A 17442-nucleotide genomic window follows, 5' to 3' on the forward strand; every position below is an offset into this window, starting at 1 on the left:
CCTTTCCTCAAAGCCAAAAGTCTTTTCTTTTGGCTGTACAGAGTTTTTATTTGAGGTTTTCTGGAGAGAGCGGTAGCGTCGTGTGACCGGTCGCCAGTTCATCATGGGACAAATGCAAACAGCCCAAAAAAAAAAGGAAAGTCAGTCACACTCACCTTCACACCTACAGGCAACTTTAGTGTCATAAATGAGCCTCAAACACATGTTTTTGGACTGCGGGAGGAAACCAGAGTAACTGGAGAAAACTCACCCAGGCACTCGGCAGAATCACGCGTCACACGAGGTGAGAGCGCTTCTTGTGCTTTCCAACCATAATGTATGTTTTTGGATTGTGGGATGAAACTCCAGGAACATGGAGACGATACCAAACGCCACACAGGACTCAAACTGGAACAGTCTGTCCTGCAACCTTCAGAAAGAATGACTGAAAGTCTGAGTCCTAACTTACAATGAAACACTTTTCTCCTTTATTAACATTCAGACCTCACAGTGTCCAGTAACACGTCCAGACGTGTACCTCGCCTCAGCACCCAAAAACTGTTTTCTCCTTCCAGTCAAGAACCCCTGACTAATAAAGTAAAGTTCCCCCTTATATAGTCCACCTGCCAATTACTCTGACTCCCCAATGCACCGTCTACCATCGAAGAATAAATGTACATTCTGCTCCTGCATTGAATGATCAACAATATCCTGTTTCAGTCATGAAACAGTTTAGAAATTCATTCATCAACTATGTTTATCCATTGGGACCCAGACCTCGCACCATTTATATAACATTGTTCATTAAAATCTGATGTTATGAGTATTTTCAGAGTCATCAATTAACCCTAATGCATGTTTTTGGACTGTGGACGTATGTATGAATATGAAAAACATACAAACTCCAGACAGAGCCGGACTCGAACAAGTGCTGTTTATCCTGCAGCTTACAGAAAGAAGCTGGTCAAAGCATGTGATTCTTTTTTTTTTTTTAATGGGAAAATGACATGATGGCTTTAGTCTTTCACTCAATCGATCCCAAAGAAGGACGTCAAGTTAACTTTAATTGATAAATTGCTCATTTTCTTATGCATCTATAATGCAGGGTAAGTCTTTTGGGTCTTTTTAAGCTTTAGATCTAAATTTGATTAGGACACTGAAGTCATTAACGTTACGTAATTTAATCATTGGATTTTCTTTTATTTGATGTAATCGTGAACTGATACCGTAAAGTCATTAAAATAACGTTTTGAAATGTTTCCAACTGCTCCTTAAAAATATTTTCCATTTCAGAGTCTTTGGTCCCACAAACAGGCAGTTTCTTCTCCCCCCCCCCAAAAAATACATCAAGCATACACCAAACATACATATGTAAATAGACGCGTGACTATGCCATGTGGCTGCGGCTACTCGCTCAATGTCAAGAGAGAGGAGTGAAAAATCAGGTAGCATAGCCTTGACAAGTGTGAATATGTCCGTTACCCTTTCACTCAAAGTCTGTCAGCGGACTGACCAAGCTGACAGGCCAGAGCTGATCTCAGGCTGCAGACTGTAACCCAACAAGGTCGTAGAGCGACAGCTCCGGCCTCGGCTCTCCTCACCAGACGTCTTTAACCCCGTCTCAGTCTGTGAAATGTGCACCGGATGACACGGATTACATCACTTTTATCAGATGGAATAAACACACAGACCCGCTCATATGTGTGTTTGATCGAATCACGCCGCCTCGTCTTTGCCCCAGCACGTTGGTGATTGAGCCAGAGTCGCAGCTCCCTCTCTTCTTCTACATTTCTTCCCGGCACTTCCCAGGCTCACAGTTGAAATACTGAGCTGTGGTGCAAAGGCGCTCCATTTACTAGTAATTACCAGCCATCCATCACCGCTCAGATTGCCCGGGGTCAAGCCCTCCTGTGCCCCGTGTGCCCCTTGGCTTCACCCCGTTCCTTCACCCCCTCTGCAGACATGTGGTCACTGCTGCAATTATGTTGAGTGCACCCTGAGCTTCACACTTGGAGTTGGTGGGCAGGGGCTGTGTGCGAACAGTGCTGCTGTTGTGATGCCTGCCGCCTGCCTCTTGCTGTCCCCGGAGTGGCCCGGCCGGCCGGCACATCAACCCACAATGCCACATTCACCCGTGCCTTAACCCCGGCCTGTTTACAGGAAAGGACTGGCAGGCCATGTTTAAATAGAATGCATTTAGTTTGTCTACCAGCACAAGGCCAGGGTCAGTTGGCCACCTGACTCCGGTGTCAGGCTGGACTGACTTATGGCTCGGCATGTCACTGCTATAACAAGGGGTCAGCTGTGGCGCCCTGTGTACAAGAGAAGGGTCACATCCTCTCTGAGTATTTACAATATGTTCCTCTCTGCTCATGAAAGGAAATGGACGGAAAGGAAAGCAGTCAAAAGAGTCACCATTCACCCTCTTGAATATTTAGCATTCTGCATTTCATTCAGTGTTGCCTGGCAGAACATGTTGCCCGATCCACAGTTTATTCAACTTATAAATCAGAGTTTACTGATAAATCAACCAAAACAACACATTCGTATTGATATTAATCTCCCTGCTATTGGTGTTATATCTCTTCTACGTACTTTCCCGGCCTTTTGTTGTTTTTCTGACATCAAACATTTATTATGAACTCGTACAACACTGCACCACATAAGCATTTTTAACTGTGAATAAAAATATACATTTATGAGATATAAAAGTCCTTTTTTATTCACATTTCACCAAAAAAAAAAAAGATTAGCTCTGGGTGGTGAAAACCTGAAGTTATAGTGACGTGATTCTTGGTGATGAACCGACAAATGTGTTGATTGTAGTTCAAATATAAATGTTAGATTTTAATGGGAGAAAAGTTAAATGTAGGTATGCAGTAAAGGTATAATGAAGAAACAGTACAGTATGGTGAAGATAATGTTGTTCCAACACACTATGTAATGGAGAAACTGCATAATATAAAATGTGGTATCATGTTGTCACTTCATGTTATTGCTGATTATTGAGTTTTTTATTTACATCTGTCTTTAAGAACCATACAAAGTATGTGATTTGTGGTTTTAGAAATTGTCCATTGGACTGTTGAAGTACTTTGAAATCTGCTGTGTACGGGGATAAATGAAGCAGAAGGTGAATATGTAGATCTCCTAGTTGTATCCCCCTTGATCTTTACACTTTACACCCAAATAGCAGTAAAAACTCAACCTGCTAAAGGCTTGTCGTATGAAAACATGTTAGACAGTCATTTCCTCAGCTGGCTCACCGTGGATTTTGTTGGTGGATTTTATGAGATAAGATAACTTTCTTTCACTCCACATGTTGGTGCTGGGGTTGGCTCAACGCTTCAGTCCAACAAACCAAAACAAACGATTCTGTTATCCTGCAGATCGTCTTCACGCAGACACGATTCGAAACAAGGCCCCTGGGCAAAAACCAGCCTGCAGCAGGCTCCAATCCGGCCAAGCCACCGAGCAAATCGTAAAAAAATACAAAGAAAACATTGATATTTTGCACAAGACAGACGTAATGCAACAGCTATAGGAGAAGTGTTTTGGACATTTCCCAGGATTCCGCACCATTAAAATTGGCTTTTTGTTGATACTGCAGTCATTTACCGTCGTAATTGTTTGCTTTTGTGAAAATATAGACATTTTCATCAGGTATACTCCGCGCCATAGCAAAGAAATATTTAAATTTAAAGGTTATTATGTCACTATTTTACCGGTCTGGCCCACTCCAGAAGACACTGGGCTGAATTGTGGAACCTGAACTGAAAGGTCTAAACTAAGCAAGTAGAACACTCATTTAAATACTCCTGTTTGCACCATGATGTCACTGTTTGTCTTATTCTCAATCACTCAGAAAAACATGCGGCTTCGTGAGCACGCAGGATTAAGTAAATCACTCTCGTTTAATGTTGCAAAAGCAATGCTTCAACAATTATTTTATCGGGCACACTTATCTAAGGTGACATAGGTGTATTTGTAAAATATGCAGAGCTAAAAACTGAAAATACAAACATTCTGGCCTCTTGTCTGATTAACTCCCCGTCATCTTTGGAAGAACAGCAGCTGTAGTAAGTCAGTAAGTTTTCTAACGAGGCCCAGACACTTTCTTTCTTAGCCTTATTAATGATTGCACCTTTAATGGCTCTCAGCAAGAGGAGCAGAAGGGGCTGGAGGTGCAGAATACAAGACCGGTTGCAGCCATTGTTTCTACAAATGAGCTTTTCACACCTGCCCATGTTTCATTAGAGAGTTGTCTGCTTCACTGGCTCTCCGTCTGCAGCACCGAGATGTGGGAAGAAGCTGTGAATGTCTTCTGTGAGCGCGTGGCACGTGTGAATTTAGATATTTGTGTGTGTGTGTGTGTGTGTGTGTGTGTGTGTGTGTGTGTGTGTGTGTGTGTGTGTGCAGCGATGGGAATTCAAAAATTCACATGTAAATGTGCTGCAGGAGAATATTTCCGTCGTATGCAAATGTGTAGCGCAGGTTCATGGAAGCTGCTTAAAATTTGCTAAAACTGTTGCACGGGAGGGAAATAATGTTCTGTTCTGTTTCACTCTGTTGTCTTGTCTCATAAATGTTAAAATAAGAAGCCAAGGAGTCAATTTGTGTTTTTGTTCCACGTAAACATGCAGAGTTAAATCTCGTCTGTCCGTCTCTTTTGTCTCCGAAGGTCTCGTATGCATGAAGTCCAGCACCTCGGTGGTGGAGCTGGTCATGCTGCTTTGTTCTCAGGTGAGTTTTTTTCCCTTCTCTCACTCTCCTCACTCCCCTTCCTCTGCCTCTCTTTGTCTCTCTCTATTATTTTCATGTTCCTCTTTAATATTGTGTGGAGATATGTAATGGATTCATCTCTGTTTGAAATGTTTTGCACTGGCAAATTAGACACAGACAGTGTAACAGTGCTGTCCACACACATTCAGATATACACATATTGGATATCAGTCAGTCAGTCAGTCAGTCAATCTTTATTTTCTATGACATTTCAGACAAACAGCCCATCAAAAGAAAAATAAGTGCACATACGTAAGTTATAACACACTCAGATCTCCAGAGTAATACAATTATGTAAGATCAAATTGGGAGACAGAAACATGACTGAAACGGTTAGAGAATATAAGCCAGTAAAAGATGTTAAAATTGTGAATAATATTTGGGAAAACAACTAAAATCCAACAGATTAATATGTATATTACAACATGCATGCAAACACATAGAAATGGAGTTAAGTGTTGCTTAAATATTAAGGTTTATGTCTTTATTCAAAAGTCAAACTTCCTTTTTTTGTCGTTGCATAGAAACACAAATAGTTTGTAATTATGACCCATTTATTCCTGCCCTGTCACCACCTGACATAAATAAATCTCAGCTACAACATCTGGACCATCTGTGATATCTCAAAAGATTTATAGAAAAAGAAGTAGCACTCATATAATCATTATGGTAACGCCCAGTAATTCTGCAGTCCGACCGTCCAATCCAATTAATCTAGTCAGACACATACTGTCATTATGGAATTACAAACTTGAACACAGAGATGAAATAGTTTAAAGTGCATATTTGTTTTGAAAAGAAATCCATCTCATCCAATGGCATCCAGTAATTCTTCACTGCACCCCGCAGCTTGAATCCCGAGCCCCACCTCATGCAGCCCTGCCAGTGACTGATCACCTCTGAGCTGACCCTCTGAATCTCTTGTTAAGCCCATGTTTTAAAGAAGGTCAGAGCCCTGATGTAGCAGTTAGAACAGGAGATATTTAACATACCTTCTGTCAGCCCATCAGTCTTGCACCGGGAGCCCATAAGGAAGCCATTACTTGGTGCCTCTCTGTGGATCCAGACTGCAGGGCCCGGGCCTGGAGGAGGTGGACTGCCACTATGTGCTCCGTGGTATCCGCAGTCCAAAGCCGCTCTTCAGCAGGGAGCTCAGCCTGTGTTATATGGAGACCATTATTCAGGGGCTTTTCTTCCCCCCCCAAAAAAAGTACATAAATGGGCCAGCCAGCGCTGAGTTATTGTTGCTCTTTTGATGGCTTTTGATGGGCTCCCTCTTTTTTTTTTTAGCGCTGCTTTTCTGTCTGTGAAGTGTCTGTGGGAAGTTGCACTTTCCAGCTCCAGGATTTATTGCAGATGAGAGCGTCAGCATGCTGTTAAGGGTCTGAGTCCATCCCCCCCTTCACACAGATAGCATTACTGTGGCTCCAGAGGTTCCTGCCATTAGGGGCTCTGGGGATGAAACTCGGGCTGAGATATCGATCAGACGCTGAGGCCTTGAAGCCTCCATACAGCTCGCTGTCCTCCTCCAACCTTTCCGACTGAGATGAGCTATTGCTCTGTATCCTAATACTGCACTATCTGTAATCAGTTTAGTTATGTTACCAGATAATATGATTTTAAAATTTTTAAAGTAATGAAGGTCAACTGGAGGGGGAATGCAGAGCTGATTTTACAACATGGACTGCACTACAATAGCTTGTTATAATTAGGAATGTCTTCAGTTGCATGATGTTTAGAAAGCAACTCTTCCAGACGACGAGCGAGCTTCGGCTGACATCACCACAAAATGCCAACTTTGACATGTCCCTTACATATTTCAACATTAACGTTTAAAGACAGCACGGAGGGCACTTAGCTGACCTTTAGTCCCTCTCTGTTTTCTGACCTGTCAGTTTTATGAATAAATTAGTGCTAATGATCTGCCTTTTCTTATTTATGCATACTAATCACGGCAATCATCGCGTGGCTGGCCGCGGCTGCAGACACCGTGTGTCTCTCCTCAGCCCGGGCAGCTGAATGAAAAGGTCAAGCGGCTCTGTTTCTTGTAACAGCTTAAACATGCGAGGGGCGGGGGTCCAGAGTGGAGCCGCAGAGATGTAGTGATGGAAGGCCTCCAGATGTGGAGCGTATAACCCAGCAGATAAAAGCAACAGCTCCCGCATACTGACAGGTTGGATTGAAACACCACAAATACTTAGTGCCCTGCTGAATTTCACCAAGATGAAAGTGGGAGGAGAGAGAGAAGGTCTCTTCAAGGCCGGCGAGCTCGTCACTGAGTTTAGGTGGGTGTGTTTTTTTTTTTTTAAAGGGTAAATTGATGAATGGCACCATTGCTACTGTGCAAGTCAGCCTCCAGCTTCAGCAGTAATATTTTAGTGACCATCTAAATCTGTCGAGAGAGGGAAGTCCGTCTCCAAAAGGAGGGCTCATGTTCCCATTTATTAGTAATTATCTAACAAAACATGGATGTCCTTGATGTCCAGTAAAAACAGGAGGAAACGTAAACTGGTTGTGAGATTGGACACGACAGCGCCTCCGGCAGTAAATCTTAGATGAAGACATTTACGCAACATTCCAAGTGAAAATGAATTGTTTTTGTTTCAGAAAAGTTTCACGTCGACGCAACAAAGTTTTGAAAAAAATGTCTGTTTTCACGGAAACGGCAGAAACGCTGAAAACAATGTGTTAAGCACGTTGGGCCTCAGTTACTTTGTGGTTTCAGAGGCTCCATGCACTGTTGTTGTGTGAAATAGTTGTTGTGTAAACTGGGCCTCAAACTTCAGAATTGATTAATCTCTCTTAAACACAATGTTTGGAGTTGGGGAGATGAATGTGACTCAAACATTTCCATCAGGTCTTCATAACTATTCCTCTTGAGTCTATGTTAAAGGAAAAACATGTAATATGTGAGTAATAATGTCAGTAAAAGAATTATATAAGAGTCTCAGGACCTACTAACTCGTCTTGAGGTTGCAGCAGCCGCCGTTTTTCTCAATGCAAAGAAGACTTGGTACATGACGATCAACGAGAATGAAGTCCATCCAATCCACCGTGCTGAAAGTGGTCGGCGATACCTTGGATCGTTTGTCTCTGATAGTAAGAAGGACTTCAACGCACACAAACGTCTGTAATGAGCTTCATCTTATCTGGCGGTCTGGAATATCCAACTCTACTAAACTGGCCTTCTGCAGAGCGAGTGTAGAAAGTTTCCTATGAAACGGTGCGTGAACTTGGGCCATGAAGAGAAACATGCAGGAATGTGCTCATGGCACCTCCACCAGGCTTCCTATGGGAGTGCAAACCCTCTCCTGGTGAGACCACCGAACCGAAGATCAACTCTACGGGGACATCACCCCACAATACCTACCTTTGCGCTCGGGCACGAGACCAGCCGGGCTCCGATATGATATCCTGGAGACTCCCGTGCTCCAGTAGAGGGAAGCCGCCTCTCAATTACATGGATACTGGAGCTCCAGACCTGCAGCATTCGGTGGATCGGTGACGTCCCCTCCCTAATGAGGGACAGGGAAACCTGGCGCTCGCTCGTGAACACCGTCTCGACTGCGGTCCACCGACGTCTCAAATGTGTTTACTGTCACAGTCTTTCATTGCGTGTGGATCTGCCGTTGACAACAAATATACAGGAATTGCAGATTTCAACTGATATTTTCTATCTGGTGTGAGTTTAGATGTAACTGTGTGACAGGTGACAGTTCTACTTCATGTTGTTTATTTTATTTATTTGATGTGTTCTCTGCGGTCTGCTGGTAGAGGAGCTTTAATTACTATCCAGGGAAAATACATTTTACTGGTAATGTAGTAATAATACTAAAGCAGAAGGTGGGATACATAAACCAGAGTGCAGAGAATCCCTCCATTCTTCCAAACACACTTTCAAACCACACCCTGATTTTGAATTGATAAAACAGATATTGACAAAGAGTCTGTCAGTTCTTCGAACACAGATGCTTTAATATTCAACTGATGCTGGTAAAACAACAATAAACAACACGGTGGACTGTTTATTGTGGCTTTTATTCAGACTGAGCCGCTGATTAATACGGCTTGAAATCACATCTTTTTATATCCAAGTGACTAATCAAACTCCCCAAAGCCAAAGGTGCAGCACTCCGGTCCTGGTCTGCATTTATATAAGGGATCACATCTTTTTTCTTTTTTTTCTTTTTAAGGGGGTGAACGTCAAGCCTGATTCCCTTCAAATAGACTGCAGAGGACTTTTTTTTTCCTTTTTTTTTTAATCTCTGCAATCAAAGGCAGACTCCTCTGGGAGTTCTGTGCTCCAGTGAAACCCAAAAAAAAAAAAAAGGAGAAGGAAAAGAGAGTCTCTGAAGTGCTATCTGAGCTGTCAACAGGCATACCTCAAACAAGATACCAAGAAATGACTAGTTCGGGCTCCAGCGCCACCGACCCGCTGCCACTTCCCTGGCATCGCCCCAGTGTCACATCTGCCTTGATTTCCGTATTTATTTTTGTCACGTGAGCCCGGTGCGAGTGGAAGCCGCGAGGCCTGGCTGTACATGATCCCTGTCCAAATCAACAACAGCCTCTTCCAGGCCGAGGCTGCGGCGCAGGAACGGGGTCACGGGGAACATTTGGAGACCAGATGCTCAGCAGTTTGTCAGCACCATCTCCCCGACTTAACGCATCGTGGGGTCAGTGTGTGTACGCCAGCACGAGCCGGTGTGTGTCAGTCACGACAACTGTGTACGAAAAACACATGCCCATACGTAATGATGTCGCTGGCAGTCGTACACAGCGGATGCTGCTTTCCTCGGCCGCACACCGACACAGAATGAGCAGTGTTTATTACAGCTTTATGAAAAGATTAAATAGTTTAATTTTCTTTCATATACTAATGGAAATTAGGATCAGATTTCCTGTGTGTGTGTATAGCCTACAGCTGTATCGCACACAAAAAAAAATCCTTTTCCTTTCATTCTTCTGTTTTTTTTTTCTCTCTTCGTTTGAACTGTGGCCTCCTCTGTTTTCCCTTCCATTTGCACCTCGGTGAGGTTACAGGAGAGCTGAATTTCCCACAGTGAGAGGCGCGCTCTCAAACTGCTTTTTAATCATTTCCAGAGCATGTTGTGAGACAGCAAGTGCTGGCACTGTGGCCCGGGGCTCGGATCCCTTCCAGGCGCACACTGCAGGGCTCAGTGAGCCCGCTCGGTAATCTGTCACTGTAAGGGACAGAGGAAATGGCTGTATTTAAGCGAGAGGATACAGTTTCATCCCACAATTACATCTCTCCTGTGTTTACAGATCTTTTCACAGAGGAAGAAAGGATGGTCTCACATGTGGTGGAGAATTTCAGCTTTTTATAGCCATCGCTTTCCTTCCCCCTCACGAGGATACATCAGCTAAATACTTTCTTTACCTTCTTGAATTACTAGCTGCAATTTGTAATCTAAATTACAGTTGAAATATGCCCTTTGCTTGGTGAGATATGTTTCCTTTCAGGCATCTCAAATTGTATTTAATACTCTGTTGCCTATTTCAACATTTGGCGTGCTTTGCGAAGCTGTTTGAGGATGTGCTTCTAAGCTCTATTTCAAGCAAGAACACTTTTTTTTTTTAATTTTCATACGTTTTCATTTACATTTTGTGCGGGTAATAGTGTGACTTTTATCATTTCAGGAGTGGCAGAACTCCATTCAGAAGAACGCAGGCCTGGCTTTCATTGAACTTATCAACGAGGGAAGGTAACGTGTTCTTTCAATGCAGCACATGAAGGTTAATCCCTGAATTCACACCACTGACAGGATTTAGCATGCATAATTCTCATGACCAACACCTTTTATGGTATTTCAAAAATCCACCGACCACCAGAAAGCAGAGAAAATGAGTTATTTGCTGGTGTAGAGTTAACGCCGTGGTCCTCAAGACATTCAGACTATGGGTGTGTAATCAGTCCGAACATGTCACACTTCTGTACGTTGCTCAGTCAAAAACACAGTCGGTGAAATAAATGTGTCTGTTGAAAAGTCACAGACAGCAATAAGATCAAAATAAATAAAGATGGCCTGAAAATAAATGTCATGAGAGGAGGGGTGTCAAACATATGGCCGCGGGCCAGAAGCGACCAAGCAGAGTCCTTTCCAGCTTTAGGGATAACTTTCTTTTTCCTCAGTGATCCTCCTGTTGTGGGGAACGTATCAGACATGATGCAACACTGACACTGCAGATCAGTGCGATCGAGCTACAGTCAATTAAATATGTCTGTGGATTTGTGAATAGATGCCTGCTGAAGGCTGCAGAAATCGTGTTTTCCTTTAAGTGGAAACCTTTATTGCCAACATCGACTTGAAGGGGAAAGAAATTGCAGTTTTGATTTATTTTAGCGTAATTACTTTCTGAATTAAACACAAAATGTTAGTCATTTGTTGCTTTTCCAAAACAACGAATCAACATCGAGGGATATTTAATTTAACGTTGTCTTTTATAATGTGCTAAAACCAAGAGGAATATTTGGAGTTGTTATATATAGGTTGTGTATTCGTCCTCCTGCTCAGTTCAACTAAAATGAGTGAAACCACACAGCCACCGAGCCCCTCAACCATTCCTCTGTTATCAGTGTAGCTTATAATTGTTTCCCCTCTCAGAGACATAAAAAGGCTGTTGGCACAGCGTTTATTAGCTCTAAGCCTTTTACCCTCGTTGACTGCTCTGTCGGGGCTAAAAGTAAATAAGATTGCTGTGATTGGATGAAGCACAGATACCGAGACGAGAGTGCAGCCTGTTTCTTGTATCGTCTGCCTCGGTCTCACTGTGCCTCCTTCCCCGGGTGTGGCCAGACCTTCCCGAAGAGCAGATCAGGGGCGGCTCAGCCTCCTTACCCATCTGCTGACCCATCTGGCCGTGCCTCCTCCGTGCCCGGGCTCTCCTGCCCGCCTGTCCCCTGCTGGCCCCGGAACAAAGGAAGAGCTCCACGGCGCTGTCCAGGGTGCTGCTGACAGACACATAATTTCCCAGTCTTACCCAAGTCTGTATCCACCTACTCTGCTTAACTCGGCAGCTCCCGAGGTGGCGGGAGTCGGGCACATTTGTTTTACAAGGCGTGGCTGACAGACGTTGAATCTGCTCTACAGTGGGAGCAACAATACATGCAGCAACTAGCAGTGCTGATCTTTGCCTTTGTAAAACCGCTGCTGGATTTTCTCCATGAAATTTGTCTCCGTTTTTAGGTGATCCACCTCTTTAAAAATCGTAGCATCAGTAGCCTCACATGTAACTCCGTCACTGTTGACTGTTTTGCGGCGGCTCTCTATCACCACAAAAGAGCGGCAGACTACACCTCTTTTATTTATTTTTTTTTTTTCCATCTCCAAATCTCACTTGTCATCGTGCTTTCTCATCTATTCCTGGTTTGGAAACAAAGCTCGCCGTTGTCAGCCTCCGTCTTTGAACGGTGAACTTGTGTCTATTAATGAGTGCTTGTCAACAGTTAAAGAGGCAGGAGCAGCTGATGAACGCAGCCTCGGGATTGCTGCCTCTCCTCAGGACGGCAGGGAAAATTACACTCTGTATCAAGCACTGGAGAGGAACAAGGGCTGCTTTAATTAAAACAAAGCTGGCCTAATGGTGTGTAAAATGGCATGTAATCTACACGCAATATCCAGGGTGTTTTCAGTTATTAAAGACGCTGGAATTTAAATATGAATGAGACCACGGAGCCTCTGGAGTCGGCCATGTGAGAAGTGGTCCACAGCGGTGAGGGCGGTGGGGTTTGTGTCGCGGTCAGTGGGAAGAGATGCTCGGTCAATCAGGAGTATGCCAGATAGGCTCCGATGCTCTAATGACACTCTATTCCCTCCTTAATGGTACAGAGGGATCTGTCACTGACCCCCGGCCTTGCACCATAACACAGACAAATGACGCTGTTTACCAGGCTGCTCTTTCACCAAGCGGAGAGTCACCAGATCCTGATGAGCCGGATTGGCCTTAGCCCCGCTCCTCTTGAAGGGGGCGTCAGGACGAGACGCTGCAGCTCATAAAACCTGAGTGCTTCTTCATTAATTAGGTGGATGTGCACATAAACTACTTTACATGTGTTGTGTTCCCACAGTCTGTCCAGACATTATGTATTTATTTTTATTGTATAGAATTGGAGTTGAACCACAATTCACATGAATTTAGAGTATATAGTGCAGTGATTCCCAACCAGGGGGGCCTGACCCCATGTTATTGTTTTTTTTTTGTTTATTTTTACAAATATCTGAAGAGTAGCAGACTTGACCAAACACTGGGACTAAGCTGAGATATCGGTGACCTCATTGCTAGTAAACTTGTCTCACAGTAAGAGTGAGTTTATACAAATAATGCAACAGCTAGGAGCCATTTTTGGGATATTTCACTGTATTTTGCACCAGAAGGTTTCATTAAAATTGGTTTTATGTTGAGATTTGAGTAATTATTGGTAGTGATTGTTTGGTTTTCCAAAAATAGAGACATTTCCATCATGTATACTTGTCACCACGACAAAGAAATAACTTTAAAATGTAAATAATGGTTAGTATGGAGCTATTTTACTGGTTCTGGTTCACTCAAGATGAAATTTGGCTGGTTGTGGCCTCTGAACTAAAATGAGTTTGACACCCTTGATCTAATGGGTATCATTAGATCAAGGGTGTTAAACTCATATAGTTTAGGTATAAAAATAGCTGAGTCTGCATTTAATTCATGTCACAAAACTAAGTTTAAGCATTTCCATTAAAAGTGTAAGCAGTGGGAGGAAACAATAAGAGGTGTGTCAGGCTAAAGAAAAAGATGAATCAGTCAAAAAGAGAAAGAGCGTACCAACACACACTAGAGCTGAACTCAAGCTTCTTAACGGCAATCTGAAGAGGCACCAGTCCACCAACGAGTTTGTCATCAGAGAAAAGTAAGTTGTTACAGGATAACAAAAATAAAACTGGATTTCACATATTTATTATGTGTTATGAGGTTCCTTTTGTCTTTTTTTGAAGGTACAGGCTGAGCTGGCAGGTTTGCCAATGTGAGTCCCTCAAGAAAAAGGTTGTGAACCATGAGTATTCAGTTCTTCATTTAGTGCTCCACACTGTGGTCATGGAGAGTTTGTTTTTCACTCACAGCAAGAAAATTGGGACTTTTCTGTTTTGAGTTTGCATTTTGTTTGTTTTCTCAATCTCAAAACGTGTTTTCAAGATTAAATGGTGATAGAAATTGCCTGTAAATGAACAGGAGTGTGTATACCTGTATTTCTCTCTGTGTTTGCCCTGGGATGGACTGCTGATCCATCAGTATCCATCAAGCAGTATAGAGGTTGGCTGGTTGTGTTCTTTATTATTACACACGAATGCTGATATCTGCATATTTTACTGGGTCACACATCATCTTTCTAATTTGGGATCGATAGAGTAGATCTCTCCGTCTTTCTCTACATGCAAAGCCTGCTGAATTAAACTTTCCTTGCAATTTTAAAGGTTACTCTGCCACGCCATGAAGGATCACATAGTTCGGGTTGCCAATGAGGCTGAATTCATCCTGAACAGACAGCGAGCGGAGGACGTGCACAAGCATGCGGAGTTTGAGGTACGACCCACCCCACCTGAAGTGAAAAGTTGAAGGAAGTTCATGAAAAGCACTTTTAATTATGTGTGCAATGACAAGAATGTTGCTATAATGCATAGATGTCGGGCTTAGATTAACCCACATGTGGTGTAATGAATCGCACCACTCGCAATCTCTGCTTGTCCAAATTTTAATGTCACCATCTTTCTTTGGAAATAGAATTTGTCACTCTGCTAATGAGCTCAAAACAAATCCGATTACTATGAAACAGCCATTCAGCTTCACACGCCCAGTAATCGTTTCCCTCTGTGTCCTCATGAGGATTACCTCCTCATCCTCACACTTCTTATTAAGTCATTTAATTACCGGCCGCAAAAGGCTATTTCAGCTATATTAACTTATAGATGTGATATAAGGTAGAAGAAAGAACCTGCAGGAGTAACCTCCTGTCTCTGTACTTGAGCCCCTGTATCATATCACTCCTGCTGAAGACAGAAAGAAAAGCAAGCTGTTTTTAATTCTGTAAAAAAAAAAAACTACGGCTCTATTTTCCTAACTGTCTTTATATAACACCAAATACAACATAGTCCTTTCAAGCCACTCTTACAGAGAAAATCCAACAAATTCCATGTTGAGCAAGCAGAAGTGAAAAACTCCCTCTCCACAGGAACACACCTGCAGAACCAGACCCAGAGGCAGAGACTTTTTGCAGAACCAGACTTGGAGGTGGATCATTTCTGCTGTTCTGGTTGGAATTTGGTGATAGGAGGAGAGAAAAGGAGAGGACAGCTTGTGGGGAGGGATTCAAACCCGAGTTCGTGTCAGGGGGGGAGGGATTCTCCTCTCATTTCAGCATTCTGAGAAAGTCTCCTGCTCTGAGTCGGTTGTTCTAATAATGATAATACTTCTTCTTCTTACTCTTCTTCTTCTTCTTGCATTTCTATTAAGGAACAATTTCCCCCACTAGAAAAACTGGGGGAAGAAAAACACGTCAATAAAAACACTGAGATTAGCTACGCTACACACACACACACACACACACACGCACACGCACACACACACACACAGTCTACCTGTGTTAACAGCTTGTACATTTGAAGAGTGATGAGTTCCTTATCTGGGAGAAGCAGCCGTCCTCAAACAGCTGCTTGATATACACTTCTGGAGGATCCTTGACCTGCCGGATAAACTGGAAGAGACGGCTAGATATGCAATGTCAGGAGAGGGGGAAGTGTACCTGGCCCCATCCGTTCTGTCTGCCAACTCCAGACAGCCCACACTTTTCATCCAGCTGACATTACTTTATTACCCACTATCCAAGATTGAAGATTCAGTACGCAGATAAGACATTTTTACAATTAGGTTGGTGTCAGGTGGAGGCGTCACGTGCTTTAAGGTGATAAATAATGTTTGATATTTGTCACGGCGTCACGTGGTGATCCGAGGTGACAAGCAGAGATTGAGTTATCCGCTTTATGAGGAATATGTTGAGGTATGATATCTGACAGAATTCAAATTTAAAGCAGGAAATTCAATTAACTCCCGGCTTCTGTTAGCAAATTAGATTGTGAATATTAGCCAGAGTTCCCCCGGGGAGGCCAAGTAAGACAATCTTGTTTTAGCAGCAAAGATGGAGCCACATGTGCTCCTTCACTTTACTTTTAGCCACCTGGTACATTTCTGTCGCACCCACTCCGGGAAATTCATCTAAAGTTAATACTTCAGTCAGGTAATTTTTAATTAGTTCATTCTAATTTCATAATCCAGACAGCGAGATTGTCCTCACTATGATCAGACATTATCAGCGTCACTTCTATTTCATTTTTGTTTGCAGCCTGTTTTGTTCCTTGCTTCCTGCACCAGACGAACGTCTCTCCATACGGTGTGGCTTTGCAGACCTTGACATACGGTGTCCTTTCTGAAATCTATTAGAGTATTTGTCTTTCTCCTCTAATAGCACCATTCACAGCTCCGTAGCAGGGAGCCTCATCTGTCCGCAGTTAGGGAATGGACTGGCTTCATGTGCTTGCAGTGATTTACTGCACTCCTCGGAGGGAGCAGGAATATATCTCTCAGCTGTCCACTAATATCTTTATGCACTCAAGTGTGTTGAATAAAGCCATAACATTCTTCAGCGTGACAAATGCTCCATTAGAGGATATATATTATTCTGACTTTATTGGAGTAAAACATTCTCAAATGCTATTAGTACAATGTCTGACATTACTTTTGGCTGTGGACACCGCGCCTATGTTCATAAATAAACAATGGGCTCCGCTCGTTTCCGTTTTCTCCTTGTTTTTGAATCAGTCCAACTGCACCCAATACGCCGCCGACAGAAAAGACGAAGAGAAGATGTGCGACCACCTGATCAGCGCCGCCAAGCACAGGGACCACGTGACGGCGAACCAGCTAAAGCAGAAAATCGTCAACATCCTCACCAACAAGCACGGTGCCTGGGGGACGGTGGCCCAGAGGTAAGACCCCCCCGTGTTCAGCCTCAGACGCCCACAGTTTGCTCCAACCTACTGGACCTAAAGTTACCTGTTCACAATACTCTGCAGTCACAGGGCTGAGCCACCAGTTAATGTCATTTTCCCAGGATCCGATAGGGTCAGCGATCAGGTCAGCAAACGCAATTACAGTGTGCGGAGTGGCTTAATCCCCCCGGGACAGCTGATTGGCCAGTCATCCAGCGCACCGAGGTGGAGGGAGGGGGAGGGGGTTGGGGTGTTTCTCTAGTGTTGTCCAGGCATTCATTGACCCTCTCAGTAACACAGCACAGCACCTGGTGGTAGTTGCCGCCTTCCCCACGGGCCCTGTTAAAATAACCAGCGGCTCTCCGGCTCTGCCGCCCACCTCTCGCTCATATCCACATGGTCCCACAGACACAGAGCGGCGGCCGAGGATCAAGAGCCACATATATATATTAGACAAACAGAGGTGTTACGACATGCTGTTTGGATTACCTACTGAAGTTAAAAAGCTACGGCGTCGGCTCTCTTATCTTTTATTATCCATGTAGCCACATGCATTCAATTGTTATAACGGAGATGTCTGAAGTGCTCCATGCAGGTGAAACTGAAGCAAAGTTTGATTATAGACGCATACATGTTCGTATTATCA

The 17442-nt window shown here is 43.5% G+C and overlaps 1 protein-coding gene across 3 annotated transcripts in view; it reads left to right on the top strand.

Annotated features, from left to right (window-relative positions):
* Positions 1-17442, top strand: part of LOC308107712 (neurobeachin-like) — a gene marked incomplete at its 5' end in the record, with an annotated part of 250933 nt that overhangs the window by 135688 nt on the left and 97803 nt on the right. For all 3 annotated transcript variants that reach the window (XM_080460195.1, XM_080460196.1, XM_080460197.1), the window contains 4 exons: positions 4661-4722; positions 10423-10487; positions 14229-14337; positions 16627-16793. In XM_080460195.1, coding sequence (XP_080316321.1) covers positions 4661-4722; positions 10423-10487; positions 14229-14337; positions 16627-16793 — 403 coding nt within the window. The remainder of the gene's footprint in view (positions 1-4660; positions 4723-10422; positions 10488-14228; positions 14338-16626; positions 16794-17442) is intronic.

This window comes from Lipophrys pholis, assembly GCF_963383615.2.
Source record: "Lipophrys pholis genome assembly, chromosome: 3".
NCBI classification, from domain to species: Eukaryota; Metazoa; Chordata; class Actinopteri; order Blenniiformes; family Blenniidae; genus Lipophrys; species Lipophrys pholis.